General features: G+C 40.4%; 1 protein-coding gene across 3 annotated transcripts in view; it reads right to left on the reverse strand.

The window, feature by feature from the left end:
* The window catches only part of gabbr1a (gamma-aminobutyric acid (GABA) B receptor, 1a), a 72,345-nt gene that overhangs the window by 31,569 nt on the left and 28,279 nt on the right, over positions 1-12,497 (reverse strand). For 2 of the 3 annotated variants that reach the window (XM_042423923.1, XM_042423922.1), the window contains exons 8-12: positions 11,923-12,057; positions 2,434-2,604; positions 1,601-1,702; positions 1,257-1,322; positions 836-1,027 (exon numbers count right to left, since the gene is read on the reverse strand). In XM_042423923.1, coding sequence (XP_042279857.1) covers positions 836-1,027; positions 1,257-1,322; positions 1,601-1,702; positions 2,434-2,604; positions 11,923-12,057 — 666 coding nt within the window. The remainder of the gene's footprint in view (positions 1-835; positions 1,028-1,256; positions 1,323-1,600; positions 1,703-2,433; positions 2,605-11,922; positions 12,058-12,497) is intronic. The other variant, XM_042423924.1, reaches the window with a different exon arrangement.

Consider the following 12,497-nt stretch of genomic DNA (forward strand, 5'->3'; position numbering starts at 1 on the left):
CATGGTGATGCTAGAAGAGAAGTCAGGGGTTAACCAAAATTGTTAGGCTTCATCCTTTGAGGACCATGAATGTTTGTACTAAATTTGATGATTATCCATCCAACAGTTGTTGAGACATTTCAGTTAGGACCAGTGGACCAACCAACTGATGGCTCTGGATGGCTACAGCACCTGGTGCATTATCTGGTGCGTTATCAGCATCACATATGCACATTATACCCATTTTTCTTTTTTTTTTGGGTGCATGAGGACATAACATACAGCTAATAATTGATTTAAAACTAATAAAAAACTAGTTCTCTGGTTATCTGAATCTAATATTTTTCCATTAAAATGAGTTATACAGTTAATGGAATTTATTGATATGTTTGAAGGTTGGAGGTGCTGCACTTCAGGCTGTCTTTACAGATGTTTGTGCAATATCACCTTCCCTTTTATAACCTCTGACATGTAATTTAAATCTCCTGATTGCTTTCTGTATTTATTTATCATCAGTTTTTATGAAATGTTGTATTGGTGGCATCTCCCATGTATTCGGATCTTGGAGCATACAATTGTGAACCCCATTTCTCATGTCATTTCATGTACGTGTACATGTCATTATAAGCTCATTAAACTTGAACACTCTGACCTAAGTGCCTTAAATATTTTGAATTTTGGTGTATTCTTCATAAGAAATTTCACTCACTTCACTCCATGACACAAATACGACTTATTCAGCTGTTGTTTCAAGCAGCTGGTATTGCAATTTAGAGGCACTTATTAAGGTCAAAGATCACTTAATATCTCTTTAGTAAAAGTATTACAAAGCAGGAGAGAGGGAGAGGATTCCTACCATGTTGGAGACGCCGCGGACAGTCTCAGGATTCAGCATGACGATCTCAGTGGTCACGTGTCCCTCAACAGCCTCTGTCATGTTCTCCACTGTACAGTTGATAGCTGGGTCTTTGATCTTGAACCAGTTGTCTGCGTACCAGCCTATCAGGAACCACACATACTTCTTCCCATAGAGCTTCTCCTTAAACACCTGCAGCACAGAGGGAGGGAGGCAGATATGGAGGGTGGATGAAGGGAGGTAGAGAATGATAAATAAGCATGAAGATAATTATTCCCTAAGATGTGTTGAGCATTTTGTATCGCTGCCAAACAAGGAAATTCATTCAGACATTCAAACAGCCCATTACAGAGCTCAATTTCTGCTAATAGCCAGTCAGGTTCAGTCTATTGGGATCAATTGAGCGGGAAAAAGTACTAACCTCACAAAACACCTTCCTGGCTTCAGTCTCATAAAAGAGCCCCACAATGATCCTTGCATCCTGGCGCTGCATCAAAACATGAAGAAAATGCTTAGTTACATCAGCAGCAACAGTATAACTTCACAATAGTACAGCTTGATGTGGCAGTGCAGCGTGCCAAAGTTCCTGCTGCTTCGCAGCACAGCACATACTGCTGTTCAGGAGTTGCTAATTAGCATAGCGCATTAATTTCCTCTATCAAAACGCCTCTATGCTAATGGTGTCGTGTGCAGCTGTGAGCTGGAGGAGGAAGGAGAGGGGGGAGCAGACGGTCAGCAGCTGAGGTGAATTTTTAATCAAAGCACCTTGAGGTTCTTGACAGCGACAGCCGGGTCGGTGAGGAAACTCTGGCGAACGCTGATCTCAATGCCTGCCTCCTTCACCCTCTGCTCCAGATCGTCCAGAGTCTGCGAGATGAAAGGGAAGGACAGAGGGAGACAAACAGGGAGAGAGGAGGAGGGAGTTAGAGAGGCAGTTGAACAGAGAGAATGAGAGAGGTCACGGGTTGAGATTATAGAGAAAGACAAAAGAAAAACAACCAAGTCCGAAGAGACAAAAAAAAAAAACACGAAATAAAAAAATCTGAAGTGTATATGAGAACATCAAGAGAGCGACAGACAGTGTGGGGATGTATGCAGCATGGGTGAGAATAGATTTTTAGACAAAGAACACGACTGGATAGAAGAAAAGAATAATGTGAGAAGGTGGAGGAAAGAATGTGAGAGCGGGATCATTAACCTCCATTACAGGAACCAACCCTCGTGCCATGATATCGATCGCCTTGCCTGGGAGAGATGTATTGCTTGATCAATATTTCTCACAACCAATATTCCAACAAATTACTTCAAAAATCCTCCATTAATCGCCAGGTGAAATTGCTTGAAGGAGTATCGCATAGCCTGAGAACACAAGAGCTACCATAAACAAACACACAGAGGCTGGCGGGCAATCGAGCAGCCCACACTTTACCGAAAATGAAAGGGCCAAAGTGAGGACATGGAGAAAGTGATAAAAAAAGGGAGTGAAAATTGGGGGGAAACAAAAAGTAGAGGAAAGTGAAGATAAAAGAAGTGATGAGTCGGAGATAAAATACAGGTGTAAAATTGAAGGTGAGATGAAGGAGATTAAAGATACTGACTGAGGTGAAGACTTCAGTGGTTTGCTGGATAGTAGCGATGCGGGTCCACTTCCACTTCTGGAAGAGCTGCACCCTGGTGGGGTTGTGGAGAGTGGCCGATGGGTGCGTGCGGAAGAAGGTGGGGAAGCGCTGGCGGTTAGACAGAGCAGGCGAGCTGGAGCCGTAGGACAGCTGGGAAAAGATTGAAGAGAAATGAGACAGAAAAGAAGAGAGAAAGAAGAAGAAGTACAGTGAACAAACAATTTAAAGGCTTTGCGGGGAAGGAAGAAGAGAAACACGAGATTTTGTGAAAAAATATACTTCTGAAGGTCCTTCCAGGCATCAGTAGTAAACAGACTTCAATCAAAATGTATTCAAATCAGGACTCTCTTGTTCCTCCCATGTACATAGTGTTCTTTGATGGTGACTGGTTCAAACAGCAAACAACAGAAAGGAAAGCCAGCAAAAAGACAGAGAACCAGAGAGACAATCCCTGTTCCCATTTGCTCATTTTCATCCACACCTCTCCCTCCCTCCTTTTTGCTTCTGGCTTATGAGGTGTGTCGATAAACTCTGTCATTTCAACCAAAAAAAAAAAAAAGGAAATATGCAGGATTTCCCATGCATATATTTCCATTAAATTGCAATGACACATTCTACTATTACAAACAGAACATATAAAAAAAATGATCTAATTACTGTTGTTGCAAACAGTAGCTTCAGTGATCATCTGTTTCTTTTATTTGGACTCACATAATTTGAATTCTCAGGCACAATTCCCACAAAAAAAAAAAAAAATCCCCTTGTGGTGGAGAGCAGACAGCTAAGATGTGTGTCCAAAGCAGCAGGGAGGAAATGGTGGAAAATGCCAACAGAAAAAAGGAAGAAGACTGTTCCTCAAACAATTAGTTTCACAGTGACAACTGGAGATAAAATCCTCGACAGGTCTCCTTTAAAATGAGAAACCTGGTGTTTATAGGGAACCATTACAGACACGTACAACCTATCCTCCTCTCCAGCTCTCATCTCAGCCCCATTACCCATACAGTCCTGGGATGTTCACCAGTGGGAGCAAGAGGGGGGTTTGATGATAGATGTCAAATGTCATGTACAGTATGGACTCCCACAATAACAAATCCCTGTGGGTGCAGGCAGATAGACGAAGGCATCAATAAAAAGGAAGGGAGACTATACAGGAAGTGACAGCTGATCTGGGCGCGGCAGTGAAAGATCTGAAAAAAAACAAAAAAACAGCAGGAGTATCTCTGGACTACATGTACTCAGCCGTAATAAGCACATGCTCATGCTCTAGGTGTTCAGAACATATACGAACAAACACAGGCAGTTTGACAAGAGTTTTAAGGGTTGATTCACCCAAACTACAAAAACAACAACATATTTTCTTGAAGGATAAGGCTGGCGATACTCTATATTTTCCTTATTGTCAACAAATCCCTTGAAAAGACCAAAACCAACAATTAATTGATCCTACTAATAAGTAGGATGAAGCTTAAAATGAACAACACACACTGTAGTTTATTTTGAGTCAATCTAGGGCTGGATGATAAGGCCAATAAATCTCAGTATTTTTCAAGCTTGGGGTTGATTCATGATTTTAATCGATTTTGGATTGCCTTCAAAATGCAAGCTTGAAACATATTTATTTAAAGCAAAAACGATTAGAGACCTGCAACTCTATCATCATTGCGCATAAAATACAGCTACTGACTGTCAGCACCAGATGCTTCAACTAAGTAGAGTGCATTCAGTTTAATAATCAGTTTCACCAGAGCAGAACGCTCCGCTCACTAATTGATCTACCGGTTGTGTTTCTTTACAAGGCACCAGCCTGATATCTGCAGACTGCTGCTAGCTAGTGTTAGCTACCCGGCAGGTAGGGACAAACTGTACAAAGTAGAATCTGGAAAATGTTCAGTCGACTCCCAGCGCTTCAACTCTCATAACCAGAGATGATGCCTCTTCAGCTAACACAAACTGAGAGCACAGATCAGTGTGCTGAGTCATTTTCAGTCTGTCCCTCTCGTAGATGCGACCAGTAAATTCACTACGAGGATAGCTAGAGACAGCGAGCCACCTGGAGTCACGACAGAGTATGGTGTATTAATCTGCGGCTGTTTTGAGTTCCTAACTTGAGTCCCTAAAACAACAGTGCCCCACTGTTTGAGGAAATTACTGATTTAAAAAGGAATTGACATATTTGTGACGGATAATATGTAATAATTTACATCTTCGGTAGGTATGAATGGGCTTGAGGATGAGAGCCATAGACAGTGCAGGAATGGAATTTGATGACAATAAAAATATTATATATCTTAAGTACAATGCCAACTTATTCTTACATTAACTCCAGTGGGTTGAACTCAGTTTTTGAAATGTCTGTCTCTGAAATTTCTGCTGCCACCTCAACATATGTAATATATGTGAATGGACTTATGTTGCTCACACTACTGAAAAACTACATTTACATTTAATGCAGCTCAGAAACAGTGTTCTAGTTAATCTGGATAATCCACAGAGCATTACTTTAACACTTTACTCTAACAAAGAAATAGTCCCTCTGAAAATTGTTGGCAGCGTGTTGTGCAGATTATCCAGAGTAACAGGGGCATTGGCTGCCTTGAAATCGCTCCCTATTTACAATACAGTGCACTATATATGAGTATCTGAATTCTGAGTGTGACATGTGCACACTCAGAAATCCCCACAGTACTTTCTTTCTGGTAAATGCACTACACGCTTTTATCATTTTCACCCATTCACACACACACACACACACCCACACACACACACACATACACACACACATCAAACTACAATGCAAGGCACTGGCCTGACCAACAAGAACAAGGTTTTGCACAAGCATACTTCTACACAGGGATTGAAATACGATCCCTGCCATTAATAGACATCCTGCTGTACCTGATTTTATAAAAATTTTCATTTTTATGTTATACATCAATTTTTATTCTATTCTACATTTTATTTGTTTTCTTTTTGATCCTCATAATAACTGTATGTGTGTTTTTATTTGATTGTAATTCTCATCTCTCTATGAAGCACTTTGGTTAACATTTATTGTTTTTAAATGTGAGGATGGGTGCCCCAGACACTCATCTGCTAACAATCCCACAATGCAGTGCAACGCTTTTTATAGATGCAAAATCAGTGATGATGCAAAATGATTGTATATGATGTCTTAAGTGTGTATCTAAAAACATATGCAAATAAAACCAACAAAAAGACGACATGGCTAAATACCATGAAAGGTGTGAGAAAATATGATATTTTTTTGTGTGTTTTGTTCGAGCAGACCAGTCAACATCTCGACAACTAAGAAAACATGACATGCTTTCAGCTCGCCCGCTCATTTCATTGTTTGTCCAGTCCAGCAAGGATTTCATTAGCACCATGCCAGGTAGAATGTAATCATTTAACTGAAGCCAAAGAAAATAATGTAAAAATAAATCTCCACCAAGCACGAAAACAGTGACAAAACTAAAATGGAGCAAAAAGCTGCTGTTGCAGAAATAGACCAATGTGGCAGCAGTCTGTAACAGAGTTTCACAAGTTCTACATTGAAGCTTCCTAAAAATCACAAACAAAATCTCTCGATTCTCAGTTTGTCAGTCCTCCTGTAGTCTTGTAGTAGCAGATCAATGCCCGTCTGTGGCTTACACTGCTTTTAGAAAAGGAGATGGGGGATCAAATTAACACTGTGCCAAAAAGAGCGGATCGAGAGCCTCTTCTTGATCAACGTCCAGAAATGGAGGTTGCTTTTGCCTCCGTGGTGCTCTGATGAGGCTGTTTGACATGCGAGTAGGCTCCTGCAGGCAGAACGCATACAAAAATAATTGAGTGTGGCGGTTAGGAGGTTGTGCCAGTGATGGCGTGTAGTAAAGAGAGACAGATCTCTTTGTGTGTGGGGAGAATCGACTGCTTGAATTGAGGGAGCGAGGCAGAAATGAAGAGTGGGAGACAGAGAGAAAGACGGTAGAGAGGGAAAGGAGGAAGGAAGGCAAAAGTAGTGGATATAGAGCAGGCTAGCTTCAGGCAGCAGCAACAGACAGAGGAAAGAGAAAGGCAAAGAGTCAAAAAGTGGAAGAGAGTTTTAATGATGAGGAGAGAAAGGTTGACAAAGAGAGAAAGACCAGAAACGAGAAAGAGGGGCAGATGCCAACCACTAGAACTGATTGTTCTCGATGACTAATCTCTGGATGAAACTTCAATTATAGGACAAAGCTAATAAGCAGAGATCTGTGAGTGACAGAGAGGCAGAGAAAGGGAAGAGAGAGACTGAGATAAACAACATAAACTGACTGGTGAAGGCATGAAAAGCTGAAATATTTCCAAAAATAATAGCAGCAGAAGAAGACAGCATCAGATCTCTGGCTGGTTTAAAGATCTGAGATGTGTTTATACTAACTAGTGCTAAATGTATTGTCATGTAGTATGCAAGGTCAAACGATATGTTTTGTCCTGCATGTAATGCCGCTGTCAATGCAGTTTTGTGAAAGTGCTTCATTATGTATTTTAAAATCAATAAACAACCACAGTATTGATTTTGGGAACTTAGTATAATTACCACGAGCACAAATCATTTAGATGACTGTCAGCTTCCAACAGCATCTACAATTCATTTGTTTTCTATTGTTCATTCATTGTTTTCCTATTTAAATTAAACAAAAAATCTGCTGGATTATTTTATGGCACAAAATAGAAAAGAGATATTCTTCCAGCACAAACAGAGCTAAAGCTTTCAGTGTCAGTGTCAAGGTTTCTTATCAGCTTATATCACTCATCTTGCTATCAAGAACAAATGTATACCAAGAGGGAAATGAGGGACAAGAGGCGACAGAGATCTTCTTAGTTTGTTCAACAAATAGCTCTTGTTCTTATGGAGGCTGAATGCACTTATAAACTATCTGTCAAATGAATGTGATGTCTTCTTGGTAGAAAGCAACGGTTTTTGTGGAAAATGTGGTCCTAATTTAGGACAGAGGTAATCTAAATTGTCCAAACGGTATCACAGTTTTACAGTAGTTCAGTTAATTTAAAAGCAAGGCTATGAAACTTTTGCTGAACAGCTGAAACTTTGGCCACAAGAGACAGTTAAGGGATAATCTTAAATGCTAACACTTAGCACAACAGCAGCACAAGTAGAGAGCGGTCATAAAGTCAGAGAACAGATTGGTAATGCCGGTTATATGGCAATATTTCTCTAAGGTTTGCTCACATTAGCCATCATAAGCTACTGGTCATTACAGAACAGGAAAGGCGGTAGCTGCAAAACCCCTAATTGTATTGAATGAAGCTAGGGTAATGTGGCAAGTCTTTGGTCAACTCCAATCTAATCATTGGCGCCAGCTGGGAATAGAGGCCAGGCAGCAGTTTTACCCCTGTCAACTCCTGAGGTCCTGGTTACTAATTTGCCCGCCAAGTGGTGAGAGTGGTCCCTAAAAAGCGCCAGTAGTGAACAGAAAGGGAGAAGAGATGGCTGGGGCAGTGTGTTCTGAGTTACAAGTGATAAGTGACTGTTAGTTTTTAGGATACTGTGGTGCTATGAAAACAGCAGGGATTTGTGGTTGGCCCTCACTCCACTCCTTTCTATTTGCCCGCAAGGAAGCAACACTGCCACGGAGCACCCTAACAGTACACCCCATTCCTAGAGGAATTTCAGCACTTTGAACCCCCTTCACCAACCCTCCCCATTAGTCAATTAAGTTATATTGTTTTTGAGCTTCAGTAGTAAGTAGCGATTCACATGGTTTAAAGCCCCTCAGTTACCACAGTGGGTTTTATTGCCCATGCCTTTAACTTTGGATTTGTAAGAGGAAGAATGTGTTGCTTCTTCTTTCAAAATTCATATAGTCTCGCTTTAAGATTGTTAAATATGTTACATTTAACCAAGATTGATATCATTTGAAAAACTGTAAATAAAATATAACAAGATGAGACAACCCTCTGATCTGAACACTAAAACACTGATCAAAGTCCTTCTAGATACTGTTAACAGTGCGCAAAACTACAGCTGATGACTTACTGTTTCTTTAAGTATCAAATATAGGAATGATGTTGTTACCACTAAGGGAGAGAATAATAATACAAAGTAATATGAGAAGAATCAATTTATATCTGCCAACACCTTTTCAAATTTCCAAACCTTACCCAAGATTGTTTGGCTGCCAATAATGAAATGAAATCATATAATCAAATTGACATTTTCTCATTTGTGTGTACTATTGTTAATTATAATGTTGACATAAATCATGTGCACACAAATGGAAAATTGAATTTCAAATGATTTCATTTTAATATGGTCAGCTACTGACTTTTATATCTTACAGGCTGTGACACAGGTAAGCAAACTTAAAATCCATATATTTTTCAACACTATATCCTTGTGCTATATCCTTGTGGAGAAAGAGAGTGGCCTACATTCCCAATAACGGAAAATGACATAAGGCAAAAAACAAGTTTGTACAGAGAACACATCAAAATGTGCTGCTGGTATTATGTGTCAATACTTGAAAATATCAAAGCAGAAAGCTCCTAAGACACACAACAATGATAAGGTAGATAAAGATAAAGATAAAGTTCATGCACTTTATGTGGTGAGGTTTCAGGAAAGGCCTCTTTCATTCCACAGGTCACACAGGGCTGTCATTTTAGATGCTCTCCTTTTTTCAGTTCAATATGTGAAAACATATAAAGAACAAAACTGTTTCACCGGCACAAATGATGACAGTTTGATGAGTCATAGTTGAGAACAAGCAGCAGCCATCACTGCTTACTCTGTTTTGACCGGACTCACTTCCAGTATCAGTATCAAGACCAGTTGGATCATCAGATCCCAGATGGGCTGATATGGGGAAGCCGATGTGGTCATGTGTCTTTTTGTCTACATGCTAAATAGTCTGCAGATCTTCCGGTAGCTAGCCCGCTTACTGACATATTTTGTGGCGTCCCAAGAGGTAAGAGGAGGTCCAACTATTTTAATGAACATTAGACAGAAGGGACTTGTGCATTGATACACTGACATTCAAGACAATGCTCTCTTACTTCATTTTCCCCATACATTAATGGTAGAGCGCTTGGCCATGTGTATTTATCCAACACATTGACTTTATGAAAGAGTGATTTCTCTTTGCTTGTGAGCATTCTTGTTTGCATGATTTTGCATAGTGCTTCACAGAACATTCTGGGATCTATTACCTTCTGCCTGCTGTCACTAGTGTGATGTCTTTAAAAAGCACCTTGCTGCACAGCCTCAAATACAGTTTTCTAGAATAGACCACTGTCTGGGCTCCTGCTCGTGGTACTAAAAACATCTAACTGCCTTTTTATCAGAATGACTGATTGAGACAGTCTAATGTCTCTGGACTGCAGAGACTCAGACATGTCTTTAAACTCCTCAAGCGCATCCATCATCAGCCAAAGGTTTTTAACAAAAGCAAATAAACTCAACTTTGCTGCTAGCCTCTCATACATACCTCTTTCACTTGAATTTCGGTTCACATCTTTACTTGCAGCTGTGAGGTGATTTTAGAGGGCAGCATACATCATCCAAACAATGTTTCCTGTTCTGAAAGATGAAGCCGCCCACCTCATCCCTAAGACTCAACCAATCCTTCTCAAACATACACCTACTTCAGAGACTACAGCATCAAGCTCTCTTAAGTTCTTTAGTAACTGATTATACAGACAATATAACTTGTCAAGAAAAGATGTGAAGTGGTTGGTCCCCGTGCAGTGCTTGACTACAACTGATACAGACAAATCAAACCTAACGGTTCAGACAATGCCAGCCTATGAGGCCTGGGAATTTCCTTTTCAGTTTTGAGTACACTCCTTTTTTTTTTTTTTTTACAGAGGCTCAATCTGAGCAAAATAAGACATTCTTTGAGAAAAGCATCTTCAAGGCCATGTTTCAGCAGGAAGCTCAGTAGTTCACTAGTGAGTTCATCTGCAGTTGTTTTCTCTAGCTCAAGAAGATCTAAGAAGAAGGTCAACGGCTCTGAGCTATCAACAGATGTTCTAAGGTACACAATAAGACTTTTTCCTTAACAAGGTGCTTTCATCCACAATAACAGTGAGCTTTGGTTAGGTCATGATACTTGCCAATAATGTTTGCCTCATCTCTTTTGATATGAAATGTGCAATGTCTGTACATTTGACATTTGAGTGGCATGGCCAACATGGCCAACATTAACACCATTTATCATCTGTAGCTTTATTAGTCCTGGGTGATCAGCGTAAGGCCGGTTATTCCTGTCAATATAGTATGCTGTTCTGAAGACATTGTGGGCTGAAGCTAAAAGTTCAGCTTATGTTTTAAGAGAGCTTGACTCTAGAGGTTTCTCATCTTGTCTTTTCTGTATGTCCTCTGCTAATCTGTAACTGTGCGAGACACTGTGTTCATTTTATTTTTTTTCTCAAAGATTTCATTTGCTTCTCATTGTTGTTGCCATATGGGTCTACCCTACAGTTCTGCCATTCGCTAGAGAATGTGTACATCAGTTTTCCTGTTCTCATTGCCCCAAGTGACCCTGCTTCCCTGCATAATTTGCATCCCAATTTTTTTCATTTTTAACTATAAGAAATAGGTAAGCCTTGGTGAAATATTCAAATTGATTTCTATTCCAGCAGTCAAGTAAGTTCTCACTCGCTGTTCCTACACTGCTCTCCTCTCCTTCTCCTCTCTCATGTCCAAGTTGCTCTGCTCCTCTCTCATTTCCTGCCCTGTTCTACTCAACTCTGCATTTAAATGAGGTGAATAGACCAAGGAAAAGGAAAACCTTAATATTAAGTTAAAGCACTGATGGCCTGACATGATGAAGACAAATCTGACAACAGATTGAAAATTGCACATGAACATGGCCTTTAAATGCCATTTAACAATGCTGTGAGTCCCAAAAACAAAATTCTAGAGGTGGATATGCCAAACCCGGAAACCATAAAACCAAAATTATCCACTTAGCTAGATACCACACAAAGTGAGTGAGAAAATACAGATTTTCTTTTTACAATCACGGTGAACTGACCCTTTAAAGGTGCAGTGTGTACAATTTAGTGGCATAGACTTGGCAGAAATTAAATTTAATAGTCATAAGTATGTTTTAATCAGTGTATAATCAACTGAAGTTTTCGATACCTTAGAATGAGCCCTGTATATCTACAGATCCATGGAGCCCACCATGTTGCACCGCAATGTTTCTACAGTGGCCCAGAATGGACAAACCAAGCACCGGCGCTAGAAAGGGTCTTTCGTGTTTTTCACAAGTTTTGCGGCCACTGTAGGTTGGGAGGAGAGGGGGCGGTATTCGATCGTTTGCAAACTGCAACCTCACTGCTAGATGCCACTAAATCTTACACCCTGGTCCTTTCAAAACAGTACAAGCTGATGCATTATTTGGCCACATTTATGGAGCAGTCCAGTTGGGTTTAAATGGCTGGGAAGTGGAGAATGTAAAATCAGTCAAAGACACCTACCACTATGAGGTTCCACATGCGAGCAGCCTCAGCAACCAGTGTGGAGACGCCGCTGCAGCCGGGCATCAGGACGATCTTGATGGGCTCAGTGTAGAGAAGGTCATACAGCAACTTGGTGGCCTCTCCTGGGTCACACTGGAAGGACAAAATGACAAAGTGTTAAATGGTTGGAAGGATAAACAGATGGATGGGTGGATCAATATTAAGGAACAGAAATGACTTGAGGCAATCGAGAGAAAGAGAAAGGGAGAGAGGCGGACATGGAGGAGTCAGACGAAGGAAGATGGGGAGAGATATGGGTGAGGGAGACAGATTGAAAGAAAAAGAGAACAGAGGTTGAAGAAAAAGAAGAGACATGAGTAATGGAGTGTGGGAGATGGGGGTGACCGTAAACAGAAACAGAAAGAAGAAAACAGAAGAGAGTAGATAAAGTTAAGTAAAATGACAAAGAAGTAGCAGGGAGTGACAAAAAGGCCAATGCAAATGTGAAGAGAAAAGACACGTGGGAGAAAGAAAGGGACAAGTAAGAGAAATGGAAAGAACAAAATAGACAAGGTCAAGACAAAGAGACGGAA

Source organism: Thunnus maccoyii, chromosome 10 (assembly GCF_910596095.1).
Source record: "Thunnus maccoyii chromosome 10, fThuMac1.1, whole genome shotgun sequence".
NCBI lineage: Eukaryota > Metazoa > Chordata > Actinopteri > Scombriformes > Scombridae > Thunnus > Thunnus maccoyii.